At 58.8% G+C, this 21,828-nt stretch overlaps 1 protein-coding gene across 1 annotated transcript in view; it reads left to right on the top strand.

The window, feature by feature from the left end:
* LOC131569160 (adhesion G protein-coupled receptor L1-like) overlaps positions 1–21,828 on the top strand; it is a 55,039-nt gene that overhangs the window by 19,979 nt on the left and 13,232 nt on the right. Inside the window, exons 6-18 of the mRNA XM_058821385.1 lie at positions 726–1,523; positions 3,016–3,219; positions 3,363–3,458; positions 4,027–4,130; positions 5,830–6,015; positions 9,197–9,235; positions 10,682–10,865; positions 13,084–13,206; positions 15,191–15,396; positions 16,647–16,817; positions 17,629–17,838; positions 19,119–19,339; positions 20,810–20,876. Of these exons, the coding sequence (XP_058677368.1) occupies positions 726–1,523; positions 3,016–3,219; positions 3,363–3,458; positions 4,027–4,130; positions 5,830–6,015; positions 9,197–9,235; positions 10,682–10,865; positions 13,084–13,206; positions 15,191–15,396; positions 16,647–16,817; positions 17,629–17,838; positions 19,119–19,339; positions 20,810–20,876 (2,609 nt within the window). The remainder of the gene's footprint in view (positions 1–725; positions 1,524–3,015; positions 3,220–3,362; positions 3,459–4,026; positions 4,131–5,829; positions 6,016–9,196; positions 9,236–10,681; positions 10,866–13,083; positions 13,207–15,190; positions 15,397–16,646; positions 16,818–17,628; positions 17,839–19,118; positions 19,340–20,809; positions 20,877–21,828) is intronic.

Below are 21,828 nucleotides of genomic sequence, written 5' to 3' on the forward strand. Positions count from 1 at the left end.
CTCCTGTCCCCCCTCCCTCCCCGTGTCTGTCCCCGTGCCCATTCCCCTGTCCCTCCTCCATCCCTGTGTCCGTGTGTCTGTCCCCGTGTCCATCCATCCTCTGTCCACACCCCTCCCGTGTCCCTCATCCCTTTCCATGGCCCGCTGCCTGTCCCACAAACCACCCGTGTCCCCCCGTCTGTCCCTTCCTGTGTCCCTCCCCTTGTCCCTCTGTCCCTCCTCGTATCTCCCTGTCTGTCCTTCCTCATGTCCCTCTTTCTGTCCCACCCTCCCCCTGTCCCCCTGTCTGTCCCACCCTCTCCGTGTCCCCATGTCCCTCCTTCCCTCCCCGTGTCCTTTTGTGTCCCCATGTCCCTTCCCACGTCCCCCCTGTCCCTCCCCGTTTCCCCCCGTCCGTCCGCCTGTCCGTCCCTCCCCCCCTCCCCGTGTCCCCCTGTGTCCCCATGTCCCTTACCATGTCCCTCCCCGTTTTCCCCCGTGTCCCCCTGTCTGTCGCCCTGTCCCTCCCCCTGTCCCCCCGTCCCCTCCCCGTGTCCCCCTGTTCATCCCTCCCCGTCCCTCCCCGTGTCCCCCTGTCCATCCCTCCCCGTCCCTCCCCGTGTCCCCCTGTTCATCCCTCCCCGTCCCTCCCCGTGTCCCCCTGTCTGTCCCCTGTCCCCCCGTCCCTCCCCGTGTCCCCCTGTCTGTCCCCTGCCCCCCCGTCCCTCCCCGTGTCCCTCCCGCAGTTTTCGTCTGCCCGGGCGTGCCCCAGCGCGTGGGTCCGGCGCTGTCCACGCACGAGTCGCCGCACCAGGCCGGCGGCTGGTGCCGGGACCCGCTGCAGTCGGGGGACCGGCTCTACGTGCTGCCGTGGGTGCCGTACCGCACGGACACGCTCACCGAGTACGCGTCCTGGGCCGACCTGGTGGGCGCCCGGCCCGCGGCCACGCACCGGCTCCCGCATCGCGCCGACGGCACCGGCTTCGTGGTGTACGACGGCGCCGTGTTCTACAACAAGGAGCGCACCCGCAGCATCGTCAAGTACGACCTGCGCACCCGCATCAAGAGCGGCGAGACCGTGGTGGGCGCCGCCAACTATCACGACACGTCGCCCTATCGCTGGGGCGGCAAGACCGACATCGACCTGGCCGTGGACGAGGAGGGGCTCTGGGTCATCTACGCCACCGAGGGCAACGGCGGGCGCCTGGTGGTGAGCCAGTTGAACCCCTACACGCTGCGCCTGGAGGGCACCTGGGAGACCGGCTACGCCAAGCGGGCGGCCTCGGACGCCTTCATGGCCTGCGGGGTGCTCTACGTGGTGCGCAGCGTTTACCTGGACGACGACACGGAGCACCTGGGCAACGCCCTGGTTTACGCCTTCGACACGCGGCGCGGGCGCGGCTCGGCGCTGGCGCTGCCCTTCCCCAACCCGTACCAGTTCGTGGCCTCGGTGGGCTACAACCCCCGCGACAACCAGCTGTACGTGTGGAACAACCACTTCCTGCTGCGCTACGGCCTCGACTTCGCGCCCCTCGACGGCGACGGTCAGCGGGGAGGGGGGATTTGGGGTGGGGTACGCAGGGATTTGGGGTGAGGAGGGTTTGGGGTGAGGCCGGGGGGCTGGGGGAGAGGTGCAGAGATGCCTTGGGGGGAGTGCCCGGGGCCGGGAGGAGCCCTGGGGGTCCCGGTTTGCTGTGAGGGGTGGGCATTGGAGGTCCTGGTTTATTTTTGGGGGAGCCCTGGTGGTCCCGGTTTGCTGTAGGGGGAGGCCTGGGTGTCCTGGTTTGATTTGTGAGAGGAGCCCTGGGGGTCCCAATTTATTTTGGGAGAGCCCTGGGGGTCCTGATTTAATTTGGGGAGAACCCTGGGGGTCCTGATTTATTTTTTGGGGAGCCTTGGGGGTCCCGGTTTAGTTTTGGGGGGAGCCCTGGGGGTCCTGGTTTAATTTGGCAGGAACATTGAGGGTCCTGGTTTATTCTGAGGGGAGCCCTGGGGTCCTGGTTTATTTTGGGGGTGCAGCCCCAAATATCTGAGGAGAGTCCTGGGAGTCCTGGTTTAATTTGTGGGGGGAGCCCTAGGGGTCCTGGTTTGATTTGGGGGAGTCCTGGGGGTCCTGGTTTGATTTGGGAGGGACACTGGAGGTCCCAGTTTATTTTGAGGGGAGCCCTGGGGGTCCCGGTTTGGTTTAGGGGAGCCCCAGGGGTCCCGGTTTATTTTGGGGATGCAGCTCCAAATATCTGAGGAGAGCTCTGGGGGTCCAGGTTTGATTTGGGGGTTCAGTCTTGGGTATTTAGGTCGAGGCCCAGACTTTTAGAGGGAGCCCTGGGGGTCCTGGTTTAATTTAGGGGTGCAGCTCCAAATATAGGAGAAGAGCCCTGGGGGTCCCGATTTATTTTTGGGGGAGCCTTGGGGGGTCTCAGTTCACTTTGGGGGTGCAACCCCAGACCCCAGAGGGACCCCCAGGTGTTTTGGGGGAGCTCTGGTTTATTCTGGGGGGCCCTCCCGGTGCTGTCGGGTTCCAGTTTAGTTTTTGGGGTGTCGCCCCCACCCAGGTGGGGGCAGCCCTGGGGGTCGGGGGTTCGCTTTGGGGGTGTCCCAGTTCACTTTTGGGGTGTCCCAGTTCACTTTGGGGGGTCCAGGTGAACTGTGGGGTGCAGTCCCGGGCACTGCGGGGGAGCCCCGAGGGGCTGGGTTTAGGTTTTTGAGGTTTTTCAGGTTTTGGGATTTTGGGGGTCCCTGAAGTGCGGGGGGGGGGGAGCCCTGGGGGTCCCTGTTCACTCTGGGGGTGCCCCAGTTCATTTTTGGGGGGATACCGCAGCCCTGGGGAGGTCCGGGGTCACTTTGGGGGGACCCCCAACACTCGGGGGGCCCCTCCAGGTTGGTTTTGGGGGGTCCCGCTGTGCCCCAATTCCTGGGGGGGTCCGGGGTCACTTTGGGGGGTCCATCAGCCCCTCCCCCCCCCCATGGGGCCTCCTTGGGGGGTTCGGGGGGGTCCCCCAGACCCTCAACCCCCCCCATTTTTTTCCCCCCCCCCAGGTCCGGTGACCACGGAGCCGCCCAGCGCGGCCCCCCCGCGCCCCACGGCGCCCCCCAGCTCCGCCGCCCCCCCCGTTCCCCTCCCCCACCGCCCGCCGGGGCCCCCCCCCTCACCCCCCGGCCCGGCCCCCCCCCCGGGGCCCCCCCCGGGCCCCGCCCACAGCGCCGCCACCCCGGGGGGGTCCCCGGGACCCCCCAACAGCGGCCCCGGGGGGGCTCCCCCCGCCCCTCCCCCCTCCCGCCGCCCGCCGGGGGGGCCCGGGGGGGGACTCGGGGGCGGGGCCCGGGGCAGGGGCGGGGCCGGGGGGAGCCGGGGGCGGGCCCGGGGGGGGTCCCGGGGCGGGGGGGGCGGCTGTGCGAGGCGCGGGAGGTGCGCAGGGTGCAATGGCCCGCGGCACAACAGGGAGCGCTGGTGGAGAGACCCTGCCCCAAGGGGACCCGAGGTGAGCTGGGGGAATGGGGGGAGTGGGGGGCACTGGGGGGAGTGGGGGGAATGGGGGGGACTGGAGGGGTTGGGGGGGGAATGGGGGGATTGGGGGGCTTTGGCGGGATTGAGGGGAATGGGGGAATGGGGGGGACTAGGGGGAATGGGGGGGTGATTGGGGGGAATTGGGGGAGTGGGGGGGATTGGGGAGGAATAGGGGGAATGGGGGATTGGGGGGACTGGGGGGATATGGGGGAAATGGGGGGATTCAGGGGGAATGGAGGGAATGGGGGGATTGGGAGGGAATTGGGGGGAACTGGAGGGAACTGAGGGGGTACTGGGGGGATTGGATGGGGTCTCAGGGGTTCTGGGGGGTCCCTGGAGTCCTGGGAGGTGCTGCAGGCTATGGGGAAACTGGGGGCTATAGGGGATTTTTGGGATTTTGGGGGGTTCTGGGTGTCTTGAGGGTGGGGACTCTGTGGGGTGGGGAAAGGGCACTGGGGGGGATTCAGGAGCTGTGGGGTCCCCCTCACCCTCCTCACCCCCCTGTGCCCCCCTCACCCCCCTGACCCCCCTGTGCCTCCCAGGCATCGCCTCCTTCCAGTGCCTGCTGGGGCTGGGGGTGTGGAACCCCCGCGGGCCCGACCTGAGCAACTGCACCAGCCCCTGGGTCAACCAGGTGGCACAGAAGGTACCAGGGCACCCCAAAACGGACCCAGACAAAGGGGGGACCCCTGAACAGGGATACCCTAAAATGGGACCCAGCCAAAGGGGGCACCCCTAAACAGGGATTCCCCAAAACGGAAACCTCCAGAAATAGGGACATCCCTAAACAGGAATCTCCTAAAATGAGACCCTCTAGAAATGGGGACACCCCTAAACAGGGAACCCTTAAAATGGGACCCAGCCAAAGGGGGCACCCCTGAAGAGAAATCCATCAAAACTGAGACCCTCCAGAAATGGGAACCCCCCTAAACAGGATCCACCAAAGTGGGACCTGCCCAAAGAGGGACACCCCAAAACAGGAATTCCCCCAAAATGGGACCCCCCCAGAAATGGGGACACCCCTAAACAGGGATCCTCTAAAATGGGACCCAGCCAAAGGGGACACCCCTAAAGTGGAATCTCCCAAAACGGGAACCTCCAGAAATAGGGACACCCCTAAACAGGAATCCCCTACAACTGAGACCCCCAAAAATGGGGACACCCCCAAACAAGGATACCCTAAAATGGGACCTGGCCAAAGGGGACACCCCTAAACAGGGATCCCCCAAAACGGGACCTAGCCAAAGGGGGCACCCATAAGCCGGAATCCCCTACAACAGGGACCCCCAGAAATGAGGACACTCCTAAACAGGAGTCCCCCAAAATGGGACCTACCCAAAGGGGACACCCCAAACAGGAATCCCCCAAAACGAGACCCTCCAGAAATGGGGACACTCCTAAAAAGGAATCCCCCAAAACAGGACCCGCCCTAAAGGGGGCACCCCCAAACAGAAATCCCCCAAAACGGGGGGGGATCCAGCCAAAAGGGGACACCCCTAAACAGATATCTCAAAAACAGGGACTCCCCAGAAATGAGGACACCCCTAAACAGGAATCCCCCAAAATGGGACCTGCCCAAATGGGAAACCCCCAAACAGAAATCCCACAGAACAGGAGCCCCCCAGAAAAGGGGATACCCCCAAACAGGAATCCCCCAAAATGGGACTCGTCCAAAGAAGACAACCCTAAACAGGAATGCCCCAAAATGGGACCCACCCAAAGGGGACACCCCTAAACAGGAATCCCCTAAAACTGAGACTCCCCAGAAATGGGGACACCCCAAAACAGGACATGCCCAAAGGGGATACCCCTAAACTGGAATCCCCCAAAATGGGACCTGGCCAAAGGGGAGACCCCTAAACAGAAATCACACAAAATGGAGACTCCCCAGAAACAGGGACACTCCTAAGCAGAAATCCCCAAAACCTGGGACCCCCCAGAAATGGCGATCCCCTCTACAATGTCCCGCAGGGGTTTGGGGGTGCACCCATGGGTCGGGGGGTCCCTGATGGCCCCCGGGGAGTTTGGGGGATCTGGAGTGGGTTGGGGGGGTTACAGAGGGTCTGGGGGTCTCCCTGATATCCCCCTGGAGGGTTTGGGGGTGCACCCACGGGTCAGGGGGGCTCCCTAATATTCCCCAGGGAGTTACAGACGGTCTGGGGGTCCCCGATATCCCCCAGGGGGTTACAGAGAGTCTGGGGGGCACACGCGGCTCAGGGGGGGCTCCCCGATAGCCCCCAGCGAGTTTGGGGGATCTTGGGGTGGTACAGGGGGTCTGAGGGGCTCCCTGACCCGTGGGTGCCCCCCAAACCCCCCGGGGACCCCCTGACCCTGGGTCTCTGCAGATCAAGAGCGGGGAGAACGCGGCGTCCATCGCGGGGGAGCTGGCGCGGCACACGCGCGGCCCGGTGTTCGCGGGGGACGTCAGCTCGGCCGTGCGGCTGCTGGAGCAGCTCCTGGACATCCTGGACGCGCAGCTGCAGGCGCTGAGACCCCTGGAGAGGGAGTCAGCTGGGAAAAATTATAACAAGGTGTGACCATAATTCCAAATTTGAGGTTCAGACTGCTGGGGGGGGCCGGGGAATGGGTAGAGAGTGATGGGGACAGGGCACTGGTGTGTCCTGGATGTGCAGCTGCAGGCTCTGCGCCCGCTCGAGAGGGAGTCAACCGGGTAAAATTATAACAAGGTGGGACCCCAAAACATAAATTTGGAGTTTGGACCAAAGGGGATGGGCAGGGGACAGGCAGGGGACAGTGGGGACACAGCGATGTCACATCCTGGACGCACAGCTGCAGGCGCTGTGCCCACTGGAGAGGGAGTCTGCGAGGAAAAACTACAACAAGGTGTGACCCCAAAACACAAATTTGGGGTACAGCCTAAAAGGGGGGATGGGGGACAGGCAGGGGACACAGCGGTGGCACATCCTGGGTGTGCAGCTGCAGGCGCTGTGCCCGCTCAAGAGGGAGTCAGCAGGCAAAAATTATAACAAGGTGTGACCATAAATCCAAATTTGGGGTTCAGACTGCTGGAGGGGCAGGGGACAGGCAGGGGACAGGCAGGGGATGAGCACAGAGCGATGGGGACACGGCGGTGTCACATCCTGGACGCGCAGCTGCAGGCGCTGCAACCCCTCGAGAGGGAGTCTGTGGGCAAAAATTATAAGAAGGTGTGACCATAATTCCAAATTTGGGGTTCAGAGTGCTGGGGGGGGGGCAGGGGAATGGGTAGAGAGTGATGGGGACAGGGCACTGGTGTGTCCTGGATGTGCAGCTGCAGGTGCTGCACCCGCTCGAGAGGGAGTCAGTGGGCAAAAACTACAAGGTGCGACCCCAAAGCACAAATTTGGAGTTTGGACCAAAGGGGTGTACAGAGGACAGGCAGGAGCGATGGGGATACGGTGATGGCACATCCTGGGTGTGCAGCTGCAGGTGCTGTGACCCCTCGAGAGGGAGTCTGCGGGCAAGAACTACAACAAGGTGTGACCCCAAAACTCGGATTTGGGGTTTGGACAACTGAGGGGGCAGGGGACAGGCAGGGGACAGTGGGGACACGGCACTGGTGTGTCCTGGGTGTGCAGCTGCAGGTGCCGCGCCCGCTTGAGAGGGAGTCTGGGGGAAAAACAACAAAATTCGACCCCAAAACTCGGATTTGAGGTTCAGGCCAACGGGAGGGCAGAGAATGGGTAGGGGATAGGCAGGAGCGATGGGGGCATGGTAGCACAGTCTGCGTGTGCAGCTGTAGGCACTGCACCCGCTGGAGAGGCAGTCAGTGGGGAAAAACTACAACAAGGTGTGACCCCAAAACACAAATTTGGGGTTCAGGCCAAAGGGAGGGAAGGGGAATGGGCAGGGGACACGGTGTTGGCATGTCCTGGATGTGCAGCTCAAGGGGAAAAATCCACAGCAAGGTGGGACCCCAAACCCCGATTTGGGGTTCAGATCGCTGGGGGACTGAGGGGGAACAGGTGGAACCCCAAAACCCTGACTTGGGGTTCAGCCCATAAGGGCACTGAGGGGGAACAGGTGGGACTGAGGGGGAACAAAGAGGACTGAGGTCGAGGGGCTCCGAGCACAGAAAACCTGCAGCAAGGTGGGAGCCCATGGTGGTTTTGGGCTGTTAATTTCAGATTTTGGTAATTTTTAGGGTTTTTGGGTAATGTGTTAATGAGTGTGGTGGGTTTAGTGTTGGTTAATTGCTAGAATTTATTATTTAAATTATTAGTATTAATTATTAGTATTAACTATTAGTTCATTGTTAGTATTTGTATTATTATTTAATGTATATTTATAATTCAATTTATATTTATATTATTATTTAATATGTGTTATATTATACAGAGTATATTATATATTAATATACAAAACTATTATGAAATATATAATACAAAATATATTATATAAAACAGAAAATATATTACATAAATATACTACAGAATATTATATATATATATTATATAATATACAATATACAATATACAATATATAATATATAATATATAATATATAATATATAATATATAATATATAATATATAATATATAATATATAATATATAATATATAATATATAATATATAATATATAATATATAATATAATATTACATTATTATATATAACTTTATAATGCATTGTATGTTATTATTATTATTATTATTATTATTATTATTATTATTATTATTATTATTATTAACAACAGCAACAACAACAACAACTGTACTACTGGTTAATTATTAGGAGTTTTAGGAGAAAGGTAAAGTAGGTTTAAAAACTTCAAAAGGTAAAAAGAAAAAATTTTTAATAGTAATTAGAAGAAAGAGAAATAAGGATTAGAAAAAAATTTTTTCAATTTTTAAAAATTTTCTCTTTTTTACTGATAATGTAAAGAAAGAAAATTTAAAGTTTTAGTTAGTTTATTATTTTTAAAAGCTTTTTCTTAGTTTATTTAGAGACAGAAATTTTTGTTTTGGTGATGTTATGGAAATATTTTATTTAAAAAAAAATGTTTGGGAGCTTTCAGCACCAAATGAAGAAGAGTTACAGAAAGAATGAGGACAACGTGGGACCCTAAAATCCCGAATTTGGGGTCACCCCTGTTGAGGGGTGAGGTGGCCAAGGTGGAACTCGCGCCTGTGCCCCAGTTTTGGGGTTCCTCTGCTCCAGAATCTGAACCCTATTTTTGAGGGTTTTGGCCAAGTTTTGGGGTTCTGCCCTGAATTTCGGGGTTGTCCTGGCCCAAATGTTGAGTGGCTCCTTTTCTAGAGATCAAACACGTCCTAACCGGAATTTTGGGGTGCTCCTGCCCAGGTTTTTGGGTCACTGTGCCTGGCCCCTTCTGCCCCACATTTGGGAGTCCTGCCTCAAATGTTGGGGGTGTTCTGTCCCACACTCTGGGGTTGTTCTGCCCCAGATTTTGGGGTTGTTCTGCCCCAAATGTTGGGGTTGTTCTGCCCCAGATTTTGGGGTTGTTCTGCCCAGATTTTGGGATTGTTCTGCCCCAGATTTTGGGGTGGTTCTGCCCCAGATTTGGGGTTGTTCTGCCCCAGATTTTGAGGTTGTTCTGCCCCAAATTTTTGGGTTGTTTTGCCACAGATTTTGGGGTTATTTGCCAGATTTTGGGAGGATCCTGTTGTGGAATCTGGGGTGCCCCCTGTCAGGTTTTAGGGTCCCACCCCCTCACCTGGGTGTCGTCTCCCCCCTTTATTTCCCCTGCAGATGCACAAGCGGGAGCGAACCTGCAAGGATTACATCAAGGTGAGGGGCGTGGCCTGTGGGGGGCGTGGCCATGCACAATGGGAGGGGCTTCTGTGGGTGTGGTCGAGGTGTGATGGGCGGGGCTTGTGGGGCTGTGGGTGGGGCTTATGTGGGTGGGTGTGTCCAGGACAAGGCCATGAAATGGGTGGAGCCTGTGTTGGTGGGTGGGGCTTATTCAGGGGGTGGAGCCTTCATGGGCATAGCTTAGGGGTGAGTTTAGGTGGGGGCTTTGGGAGATGGGCGTGGTCAGCATGGGTGGGACTTGGAGAGGATGGGTGGAGCCTGGAAGGACATGAATGTGGTCTGGCTGGGTGGGTGTGTCCCATGGGAGTGGTCCGATTGGGTGGGTGTGTCCAATGGGTGTGGTCCATCTGTGTGGGTGTGTCCCATGGCTGTGGTCTGTGTGGGTGTGTCCCATGGGCGGGGTCTGACTGGGTGGGCATGTCCCATGGGTGTGGTCTGATTGTGTGGGCATGTCACATGGATGTGGTCTAGGTGGGTGAGTCCCATAAGCGGGGTCTGTCTGTGTGGGTGTGTCCCATGGGTGTGGTCTGATTGGGTGGGTGTGTCCCATGGGCATGGTCTGATTGTGTGGGCATGTCCCATGGGCGTGGTCTGACCAGGTGGGTGTGTCCCATGGGTGTGGTTGGACTGACCGGGTGGGCGTGTCCCTGGGGTTGGACATGGCCACACCCAGGACAATGCTGGAGACCTGAGGGATGGGTATCAGTGGGCGGAGCGCGTCCTGCTTGGACGCGTCCTGCTTGGACGCGTCCTGCTTGGACGGCATTTGGGTGTGTCCCTTTGGGAATGTCCATGTGGGTGTGTCATTTGGGTGTGGCCCCTGGGTGTGTCTCTATGGGCCTATCCCTTGGGCGTGTCCCCATGTGTGTCCCAGCCCCACCCATCCCGCAGGCTGTGGGAGTTGGGTGTGACCCTGGGTGTGTCCCTGGAGCATGTGCCTTGGGCATGTCCCAACCCTGCCCCACCCTGTCTGTCCAGAAGGCTGTGGGAGTTGGGTGTGATCCTGGGCGTGTCCCTGGGTGTGGCCCTGGGTATGGCCCTGGGTGTGTCCCTTGGCTGTGTCCCTGGGCGTGTCCCATTCCCACCCGCCCCGCCCATCCCGCAGGCCGTGGTGGAGGCTGTGGGGGGTGGGCGTGTCCCTGGGCATTTCCCTGGGCGTTTCCCTGGGTGTGTCCCTGGGTGTGTCCCCTGCCGTGTCCCTGGGTGTGTCCCAGCCCCACCCACCCCATTCATCCCGCAGGCCGTGGTGGAGGCAGTGGCGGTTGGGTCTGTCTCTGGGCGTGTCTCTGGGTGTGTCCCCGGCCCTGTCCCCGGGTGTGTCCCTGGGCGTGTCCTTGGGCACATCCCTAAGCGTGTCCCCAGGCGTGTCCTCGAGCGTGTCCCTGGGCGTGTCCCAGCCCACCCACCCCATTCATCCTGCAGGCCGTGGTGGAGGCCGTGGACAACCTGCTGCGTCCCGAGGCGCTGGAGTCGTGGCGGGACATGAACGGCTCGGAGCAGGCGCACACGGCCACCATGCTGCTGGACGTGCTCGAGGAGGGCGCCTTCCTGCTCGCCGACAACGTTAAGGAGCCCGCGCGCTTCCTGGCCGCCCGGCAGAACCTGGGTCAGCTGGCGGGGACCCCCAAACCACAAACCACAAACCCAAACCCCAAACCCCTTCCTGAGATCCCCAAACCCCAAACCCCAAACCCCTTCCTGAGATCCCCAAACCACAAACCCCTTCCTGGTGTCCCCAAACCCCAAACCCCACAACCCAAAGCCCAAACCCCTTCCTGGGGTCCCAAACCCCAAACCCTTCCTGGGGTCCCCACGGGCTCCTCCTGCCCACCCTGTCCCCTCCTTGCAGTCCCTGGGGTTCGTAAGAGACCCCAATGTCCCAATCCCAATGTTCCCAAATCCCAGTGTCCCAATGTCCCAATATCCCAATCTCCCAATGTCCCAATCTCAGTCCAATCCCAATTCCCAATCCCAAATCCCCAAGCCCAAGTCCAATCCCAAACCCAAATTCCCAAAGGCCAGATTCCCATTTCCAAATCCCAAATTCCCAGTCCCAAATGCAAATTCCCAAATTCCCAATCCCCAATCCCAAATTCCCAATTCCCAATCCCCAATCCCCAATCCCCAATCCCAATCCCCCAATCCCCAATCCCAATCCCAGTCCCAAATTTCTAATTCCCATTTCCCAGTCCCCAATCCCCAATCCCAATCCCAAATCCCCAATCCCAATCCCCCAATCCCCAATCCCAATCCCAGTCCCAAATTTCTAATTCCCATTTCCCAGTCCCCAATCCCCAATCCCAATCCCAAATCCCCAATCCCAATCCCAAATCCCCAATCCCCAATTGCAATCCCCAATCCAAATCCCAAATTCCCAATCCTAAATCCCAAATTCCCAATCCCCATCCCAAATTCCCAATCCCAAATCCCTAATCCCCAATCCCAATCCTAATCCCCACTCATCCCTGGGCCATCAGGGCTCTCCCCCAGCTCCTCCTGGGGCCTCCCGGGGTCACTCCCACCCCCCGTTCCCTCCCTGGATCATCTCCCACCCCCATTCCCAGCCTGGGGACCCCCACCCCAATTCCCTGAGCACTGAGGGTCTCCCGTGGGTGACACACGTGTGTTCCCATGGGCTCTGTGGGATACATGGCATTTCCTGTGTCATTCCCATGGTTTTCCTATGTTATTACCGTGGTTTTCCATGTTTTTCCACGTTTTTCCATGTTTCCTGGCAGTTCTGGAGGTGTTGGTGCTGAGCACTGAGGAGCTGCTCCAGGAGCTCCTATTTGCCACGTTTTTCCATGTTTTCTCCATATTTTCCATGTTCTTTCCATATTTTCCATGTTCTTTCCATATTTTCCATGGTTTTTCCCTGTTTTCCCCCAGTTCTGGAGATGTCAGCGCTCAACACCGAGGGGCTCCTCCAGGAGCTTGTGTTATCTGTGTTTTTCCATGTATTTTCCATATTTTCCATGGGTTTTTTTTCCCATATTTTCCATTCCATATTTTCTATGGGGTTTTTTCCATGTTTTTTCCATATTTTCCATATTTTCCTTGTTCTTTGCATATTTTCCATGGGCTTTTTCCTGTTTCCCCCAGTACTGGAGGTGTTGGTGCTCAACACCAAGGGGCCCCTCCAGGAGCTTGTGTTTTCTGTGTTTTTTCATGGTTTTTTCCATATTTTCCATGTTCTTTCCATATTTTCCATGGGGTTTTTTTCCATATTTTCCGTGGGGATTTTTTTCCATATTTTCCATGGGATTTTTTCCATATATTCCATGGGTTTTTTTTTTTTCCAGAATATCCATGTTTTTTCCATATTTTCCATGTTTTTCCCTGGTTTTGGCAGTTCTGGAGGTGTTGGTGCTCAACACTGAGGGGCCCCTCCAGGAGCTCGTGTTATCTGTGTTTTTCCATGTATTTTCCATATTTTCCATGGTTTTTTCCATGGTTTTTCCACATTTTCCATATTTTTCCCATGGTTTCCATGGTTTTTCCCTGTTTTCCCCCAGTTCTGGAGGTGTTGGTGCTCAACACCAAGGGGCCGCTCCAGGAGTTTGTGTTTTCTGTGTTTTTTCAGACTTTTTCCATATTTTCCATGGCCTTTTCCCATATTTTCCATGGGATTTTCCCCATATTTTCCATGTTTTTTCCCTGTTTTTTCCCCAGTGCTGGAGGTGTCGGTGCTCAACACCGAGGGGCTGCTCCAGGAGCTCCTGTTATCTGTGTTTTTTCATGTTTTTTCCATATTTTCCATGTTCGTTCTGTATTTTCCATGGGTTTTTCCATATTTTCCATGTTTTTCCCTGTTTTTTCCCCAGTGCTGGAGGTGTCGGTGCTCAACACCGAGGGGCCGCTCCAGGAGCTTGTGTTCCCGCAGGAGCTGGGGGGTGATGGCTCCATCCAGCTCTCGGCCAGCACCCTCAAACAGAACAGCAGGAATGGTGAGGGAGAGGCAAATTTGGGGGTCCAGGGGGGTCCTGGGGGGTTCTGAGGGTCTGGGGGGCTTGGTGGGTTTGGGGGGGCTTGAGGGGGCTTTAGGGCACCCAGAGCACCCTCAAAGAGAACAGCAGGAATGGTGAGGAGGGGGCAAATCTGGGGATTCTGAGAGTCTGGGGGGCTTGATGGTTTGGTGGACTTGGTGGATTTTGAGGCACCCCAGAGCACTCCCAAACAGAGCAGCAGGAATGGTGGTGGGGGCGGGCAGGTCTGGGGATCTGGGGGGGTCCTGGGGATCCTGGGGGGCTTGAGGGGCTTGGGGGGTTTGGACACCCAGAGCACCCCCAAAAAACCAGCAGGAATGGTGAGGTTGGGGAAAATTTCGGGGTCCAGGGGGGTCCTGGGGGGCTTGGGGAGTTTGGGGGGTCTGGGGGGTTTGGGGCACCCAGAGCACCCTCAAACAGAACAGCAGGAACGGTGAGGAGGGGGGAAAATTTGGGGGTCCAGGGGGGTCATGGGGGTCCAGGAAGCTTGGGGGCTTGGTAGGCTTGGGGGGCTTGGTGGGCTTGGTGGGGTTTGGGGGATTTTGGGGCACCCCAGAGCACCCCCAAACAGAGAAGCAGGAATGGTGAGGGGAGGGCAAATTTGGGGGTCCAGGGGGGTCCTGGTGCATCTGGGGGGAGTTTGGGGGATTTTGGGGCACACCAGAGCACTCTCAAACAGAACAGCAGAAGAGTGAGGAGGGACAAATCTGGGGGTCCAGGGGGGTCCTGAGGGTCTGGTAGGCTTGGGGGGTTTGGGGGTCTTGGGGGGTTTTAGGGAAGCCAGAGCACCCCCAAACAGAGCAGCAGGAATAGGGGAGAACATGCTGGGGGGAGATCATTGGGTCTGGGGAAGTTTGGGGGAATTGGGGGAATTTTGGGGGTCCTGGGGGACCGGGAGGGGTTTGGGGCACCCAGAGCACCCCCAAACAGAGCAGCAGTAATGGGGGACGGACACACTGGCAGTCTCAGGGGGTTTGGGGGATTTTGGGGTGGTTTGGGGGGGTTTTGGGGGTCCTGGGGGAATGGGGGGCACCCTCAGAGCAGCTGGAATGGTCAGGGGGGTCTCCGAGCTGCAGCTCCCTCGAGGGTGGTGAAGGGGGGTCTGGGTGGTTTTGAGGTGTCTTTGGGATCTCTTTGGGGTGGTTTGGGGGGTGTTTTTGGATGTTTTTAGGGTGGTTTTGGGGATGTTTTTTGGGTGTCCCTGGCCCAGGTGGTGAAGGGGGGTCTTGATGTCTTTGGGGTATTTTTAGGGTGTTTTTGTGGTGTTTTTTGGGGTGTCTTTGGGATGTCTTTGGGGTGTCTTTGGGATGTCTTTGGGGTGTTTTGGCGGGTTTTTATTTGTTTTTTGGGGGTGTTTTTTGGGGTATTTTTGGGTTTTCTTGGGGTGTCTCTTACCCTCTGTCTCCCCAGGGGTGGTGAAGGAGAGCTCTGGGTGTTTTTGTGGTGTCTTTGGGGTGTCTTTAAGATGTCTTTGGGGTGGTTTTAGGGTGGTTTTGAGGTTGTTTTTGTGGTGATTTTGGGTGTTCTTGGGGTGTCTGTTACACTGTCTCCCCAGGGGGGGGAAGGGGGCTCTGGATGTTTTTGGGGTGTTTTTGGGGTATCTGTTGGATGTCTTTGGGGTGTTTTTAGGGGTGGTTTTTGGGGTATTTTTGGGTGTTTTTTTGGTGACTCTCACCCTCTGTCTCCCCAGGGGTGGTGAAGGGGGACTCTGGGTGTTTTTGGGGTGTTTTTGGGGTGTCTTTGAGGTGTCTTTGGGGTGTTTTGGAGGGTGTTTTTAAAGTGTTTTTTAGGGTGTATTTTGGGTGGTTTTGGATGTTTCTCAGGTGTCACTCACCCTCTGTCTCCCCAGGGGTGGTGAAGGGGGGGTCTGGGTATTTTAGGGTGTTTTTTGGGGATGTTTTTTGGGGTGTTTTTGGGGTGTCTCTCACCCTCTGTCTCTCCCCAGGGGTGGTGAAGGTTGTCTTCATCCTGTACAACAACCTGGGGCTGTTCCTGCCCACCGAGAATGCCACCGTGCGCCTGGGGGGGGACGGGGGGCCCCATGCCCCCCAGCTCGTGGTCAACTCCCAGGTCATCGCTGCCTCCATCAACAAAGAGTCCAGCAGGGTCTTCCTGCGGGACCCCGTGGTCTTCACCCTGCCCCACCTGGAGGTGCGACCCCAAAAACCCACCCAGAACTCCAAAAACCCACCCGGATCCCTAAAAACCCATCCTGAACGCCAAAACCCCACCCAGAGCCCCCAAAACCCCACCCAAAACACCAAAAACACCATCCAGATCCCCCGAATCCCATCCTGAAACCCCAAACTCCCTGGGACCCTCAAAGCTATACTGGAAGTCTCTCCCTCTCTTTGGGAGCCCCTGTGACCCCCCCTTTCCCACTCATTTCCCCCATTTTCCAGCCCAATTCCCCCCTGACACCCCATTTCCCACCCAGACCCCCAGACCAAGAACCACTTTGAGACCAACTTCTGCAATTACTGGGATTGGGCCCCTCTCCCTCTCCTTGGGACCCCCTGGGACCTTCATTTTCCCCCATTCCCCCCATTTTTCTCCATTTCCCTCTGTCCCAGACCAAGAATCACTTTGGGCCCAACTGCTCCTTCTGGAATTACCAAGATTGGGTCCTCCCTCTCTTTGGGACCCCCATCTCTCTGATTTTTCCCAACTCCCTCCATTTTCCCCGATTTCCCCCCATTTCCCAGACCAAGAATCATTGTGCTCCTTCTGGAATTACCAAGACTGGGGCTCCCCTCTCTTTGGGACCCCCATTTCTCCAATTTTCCCCCATTTCCCAGACCAATAACCACTTTGGGGCCAACTTCTCTTTCTGCAATTACTGGGAGTGGGCCCCTCTCCCTGCCCTTGGGACCCCCTGGGACCCCCATTTTCTCCCCATTTTCCCCCATTCCTCCCATTTTTCTCCATTTCCCTCTGTCCCAGACCAAGAACCACTTTGGGGCCAAGTGCTCCTTCTGGAATTACTGGGATTGGGGCTCCCCCCCTTTTTGGGACCCCCTGTGACTGCCTGGGACCCCCATTTTTCCCTCTGATCTCTGGGTTCCCCCATTTCCCAGACCAAGAACCACTTTGGGGCCAACTTCTCTTTCTGGAATTACCGAGATTGGGGCCCCCCTCTCTTTGGGACTCCCATTTCCCCCATATTCCCTGATTTTCCCCCATTTCCCAGACCAAGAACCACTTTGGGGGCAACTGCTCCTTCTGGAACTACCCAGATTGGGAAATCAGGGAAAATCGGGGAAAATTGGGGAAAATTGGGGAAAATTGGGGAAAATTGGGGAAAATTGGGGAAAATTGGGGAAAATCAGGGAAATGGGGCCCCCCCTTCTCTTTGGGATCTCCATTTTCCTGATTTCCCCTGATTTTCCCCCATTTCCCAGACCAAGAACCACTTTGGGGCCAACTGCTCCTTCTGGAACTACTCGGAGCGCTCCATGGCCGGGCACTGGTCGAGCCAGGGCTGCCGCCTGCTGCGCTCCAACGGCACGCACAGCTCGTGCGCCTGCAGCCACCTGACCAACTTCGCCCTGCTGATGGCACGGAGCCAGAGCGTGAGTGCACACCTGGGCACACCTGGGCACACCTGGGTACAGACACACACACCCCTGGGCACACACCTGGGCACACACCTGGGCACACCTGGGCACACACCTGGGCACACCTGGGAACAGATACACACACACACCCCCACACCCCCACAGCTCGTGCGCCTTCAGCCACCCGACCAACTTCGCCCTGCTGATGGCACAGAGCCAGAGTGTGAGTGCACACCTGGGCGCACCTGGGCACACACCTGGGCACACACCTCGGCACACCTGGGCACACCTCTGGGAACACACCTAGGCATAGCTGGCCATGGCTGGGTACTCCTGGGATATACCTGGGCACACCTGTGCATACCTGGGTACACCTGGGACACACACCTGGGCACACCCCTGGGCATGTCTAGATACATCTGGGCACACCTGGGCACACACCCTGGCACACCTGGGCATGACTGGGTACACCTGGGATACACACCTGGGCACACCTGGAAACACCTGAGCACACCTGGGTACACCCCTGGGCACACACTTGGGAACACACCTGGGCATGTCTGGGCACACCTGTGCACACCTGGGCCATGTGATGCACACCCGCAGTGACACCTGACCAACTTCGCCCTGCTGATGGCCCAGACACAGCCCATGACACACCTGGGCACACACCTGGGCACACCTGAGACAGCTGCGACACACCTGGGATCACCTGGCTGGGGTTCCTGGTGGCTCCTGTCCCCTCCTGGTGGCCCCTGTCCCTGCCCATGGATCCCATAACCCCAAATCCCCCCAGAATTCCCATGGAATTCCCATTTTCCTGCAGTTCCCGGGGCGGCTGAACGAGGTGCTGCTGTCGGTGATCACCTGGGCAGGTATCCTGGTGGCCCTGCTGTGCCTGGGCCTGTCCATCTCGGCCTTCTGCTGCCTGCGGGGGCTGCCCTCGGAGCGCACCACCATCCACAAGAACCTCTGTATCAGCCTCTTCCTCGCCGAGCTGCTCTTCCTCGTGGGCATCGACAAGACGCAGTACCAGGTGGGGCTGGCACACCTGGGCACACCGTGCCGCACCTGGGGGGCACCATGGAACACCTGGGGTACCCCTTGGCACACCTGGGGGGGCGCAATGGCACACCTGGGGCATCCTGTGCCACACCTGGGGGGCCCCATGGCACACCTGGGGGTGCAATGGCACACCTGGGGCTCTGGAGGGACACCTTGTGGCACACCTGGGGCCCCTCATGGCACACCTGGGGCACCCCGTGCTGCACCTGGGGCTTTGGGGGGACAGCCCATGGCACACCTGGGACCCTTCATGGCACACCTGGGACCCCTGAGGGACACCCTGCGGCACACCTGGGACCCCTCATGGCACATCTGGGACATCCCAGGGCACTTCTGACACCCCCAAGTGACCACCTGTGGCACCATGGGACCCTCACAGCACCCCTGGGACTGCCCATGGCACACCTAGGACATCTGATAGCACACCTGGGACATCCCACATCACACCTGGGGCTGCCCATAGCACACCTGGGACTGCCTATGGCACACCTGGGACATCCCATGGCACACCTGGGGCCCCTATGGCACACCTGGGGCTGCCCATAGCACACCTGGGACACCCCAGAACAGCCCTGAGACCCCTGGAATGTCCCACTGCCCCCCTGTGACACCTGGGATCCCCAAGGGAGCACCCATGACACAGCAGGGACATCCCAGGACGCCCCGTGGCACATCTGGGACTTCCGAGGGACCACCCAGAGCACCCCTCGGGCTGTCCCTGTGCCCAACCCTGTCCTCATCCTTGTCCTTGTCCCTGTCCCCATCCCTGTCTCTATCTCTGTCCCTGTCCCCATCCCTGTCCCTGTCCCCATCTCCATTCCTGTTGATGTCCCTGTCCTTGTCCTTGTCCTTGTCCGTGTCCCTGTCCCCATCCTTGTCCATGTCCCTGTCCCTGTCCCTGTTTCTGTCCCTGTCCCCATCCTTGTCCATGTCCCTGTCCCACCTTTGGGCAGTCCCTGTCCCTGTCCCCATGCTGTCCCCACATGTCCCCATGCTGTGCCCACATGTCCTCACATGTCCCCATCCCTGCAGGTGTCCTGTCCCACCTTTGGGCTGTCCCTGTCCCTGTTTCTGTCCCCACATGTCCCCATCCCGGCAGGTGGCCTGTCCCACCTTTGGGCACTCCCTGTCCCTGTCCCTGTTACCCACATGTCCCCATCCCCGCAGGAGGCCTGTCCCACCTTTGGGCACTCCCTGTCCCCACACGTCCCCACATGTCCCCACACGTCCCCACGTGTCCCCACCGCGCAGGTGGCCTGTCCCATCTTCGCCGTGCTGCTGCACTATTTTTTCCTGGCGTCATTCTCGTGGCTGTGCCTGGAGGGGGTTCACCTGTACCTGCTGCTGCTTGAGGTGTTCGACAGCGACCCCGCCCGCCGCAAGTACTACTACGCGGGTGGCTACTTCTTCCCTGCCGTCGTGGTGGCCGTGGCTGCCGCCGTGGATCACCGCAGCTACGGCACCGACCAGGCGTGAGCGGCCAGCGGGGCTGGGGTGGAGCTGGGTGGGGCTTGTGGGGTTTGGGTGAGGCTGGGTGGAGCTGGGGTGTGGCTGAGGTGTGGCCAGGGTGGGGCTGGGGCAGGGTTGGGGTGTGGCCAGGGTGTTGTCAGGGTGTGACTGACATGAGGCTGGGGTGTGACTGAGTTGTGGCCAGGGCAGGGCTGGTGCAGGCTTGGGGTGTGACCAGGGTGTGGCCCGGGTGGGGCCAGGACATAGCTTGGGTGTGGCCGAGGCGTGGCCAGGGCAGGGCTGGGATGTGACTGGGGTGTGGCCAGGCTGGGGCTGGGTGGGGCAGAGTGTGGCCAGGACATGGCTGGGATGTGACCATGGGATGGCCAGGGTGGGGTTTTGGCAGGGCTGGGTGGAGCTAGAACATGGCTTGGTTGTGGCTGAGGTGTGGCCAGGGCAGGGCTGGGGTGTGGCCAGGGTGGGGCTTGGGCAGGGCTGGGTGGAGCCAGGACATGGCTTGGGTGTGGACAGGGTGGGGCTGGGTCAGGGCTGAGGTGTGGCCAGGGTGGGACTGGGGTGTGGCTGGGATGTGGTTGGGGTGGGGCTGGGTTGGGGCTGGATGGGGCCAGGACATGGCTGGGGTGTGACCAAGGTGTGGCCAGGGTGGGGCTGGGTGGGGTGAGGGCGGGGCTGAGGTGTGACCACGGCAAGGCTGAGGTGGGGCCACACCCTGGTCACACCCCAGCTATGTCCTGGCTCCACCCAGCCACACCCCGGCCCCACCCCAGCCATGTCCTTCCCCACCAATGCTGCTGGGTGGAGGCAGGACATGACCGGGGTGTGGCTCAGGCGTGGCCAGAGCGGGGCTGAGGTGGGGCTGAGTGGGGCCAGGACAAGGTTGGGATGGGACTGGGGTGTGGCCAGGGTGTGGCCAGGGTGGAGCTGGGGTGTGGCTGGGGTGTGGTTTGGGTGTGGCTGGGATGTGGCCAGGGTGTGGCTGTGGTGTGGTCAGGGTGGACCTGGGGTATGGCTTGGGTGTGGTCGGGGTGAACATGGGGTGTGGCCAGGGCATGGTTTGAGTGTGGTTTGGGCATGGCTGGGGTGTGATCAGGGTGGGGCCAGGATGTGGCTGTGGTGTGGTTTGGGTGTGGCTGGGATGTGGCTTCCCCCATTGGGAGTGACCAGATGTCAATGGAAGGGCTGGGGGCATGGACTGATTTAGGGGGTGTGGCTCGGGCTGGGGGTGGGGCTTCCCCATTGGGAGTGACAGGTATGGATAGAGGGGCTGGGGGCGTGGCCTGAGTCAGGGGGCGTGGCTTGAAGCAGGGTGGGGCCACAGATGCTGCTCTGGGACTCACCAGGTGTGGGTGGGGGCTCTGATGGAGGGGCTTTGTCAGTGGGGGTGGGGTTTGATCCATGGGGGCGTGGTCTCACCAGTGGGGGGTGTGTCCTCTCGTGGTGGGCATGTCCCAATGACGCCCCGCCCCCGGCAGGTGCTGGCTGCGGGTGGACAATTATTTCATCTGGAGCTTCATTGGGCCCGTGGCCTTCGTCATCCTCGTAAGGGGGGGCTGGGGGTTTTGGGGGGCTGGGGCACCAGGGATGGACCTTGGTCATGCTCAAATGTGGGGATGGGGGCTTGGGGGGCTTGGGGAGGGTCTGGGGATTGACCTTCCTCATTCTCATATGGGGGCCTGAGAGGGCTTGGGGGGCCTCAGGGGTCTGGGGATGGACCTTCCTCATCCTCGTCCTCATCTGTGGGCTGGGGCAGCCCCAGGGATGTGAGGATCACACCATGGATGAGCTGTGGGGTCCCACAATGGATCTGGGGTTCCCCTGTGGCTCTGGGGTGTCGCTGTGGGTCTGGGTTTCCCTGTGTGTCATCTGGGGTCCCACAATGGGTCTGGGGTCCCCCCCATGGCTCTGGGGTGTTGCCATGTCTCAGGGCAGGTCCCACAATGGGTCTGGGGTCCCCCCACGTCTCTGTGTCCCCACCACGTCTCTGTGTCTCCCATGTCTCTGGGTCCCCCCCATGTGTCTGTGTCCCCCCCATGTCTCTGTGTCCCCCGTGTCTCTGTGTCCCCCCCATGTCTCTGGGTCCCCCCCCATGTCTCTGGGTCCCCCCGCGTCTCTGTGTCCCCCCCATGTCTCTGTGTACCCCCATGTCTCTTTGTCCCCCCTGTGTCTCTGGGTCCCCCCTGTGTCTCTATGTCCCCCCCCCCCCATATCTGTGTGTCCCCCCGCATCTCTGTGTCCCCCCCATGGCTCTGTGTCCCCCCATGTCTCTGTGTCCCCCCCATGGCTCTGTGTCCCCCCCATGGCTCTGTGTCCCCCCATATCTGTGTGTCCCCCCGATGTCTGTGTGTCCCCCCATGTCTGTGTGTCCCCCCACTGGCTGTGTCCCCCCCATGTCTGTGTGTCCCCCCTATGTCTCTGTGTCCCCTCCCATGTCTCTGTGTCCCCCCCTGGCCCTGTGTCCCCCATGTCCCCGTGTCTCACCTGGGCTCCCACA

This window comes from Ammospiza caudacuta, chromosome 29, assembly GCF_027887145.1.
Source record: "Ammospiza caudacuta isolate bAmmCau1 chromosome 29, bAmmCau1.pri, whole genome shotgun sequence".
In the NCBI taxonomy this organism is placed as follows: domain Eukaryota; kingdom Metazoa; phylum Chordata; class Aves; order Passeriformes; family Passerellidae; genus Ammospiza; species Ammospiza caudacuta.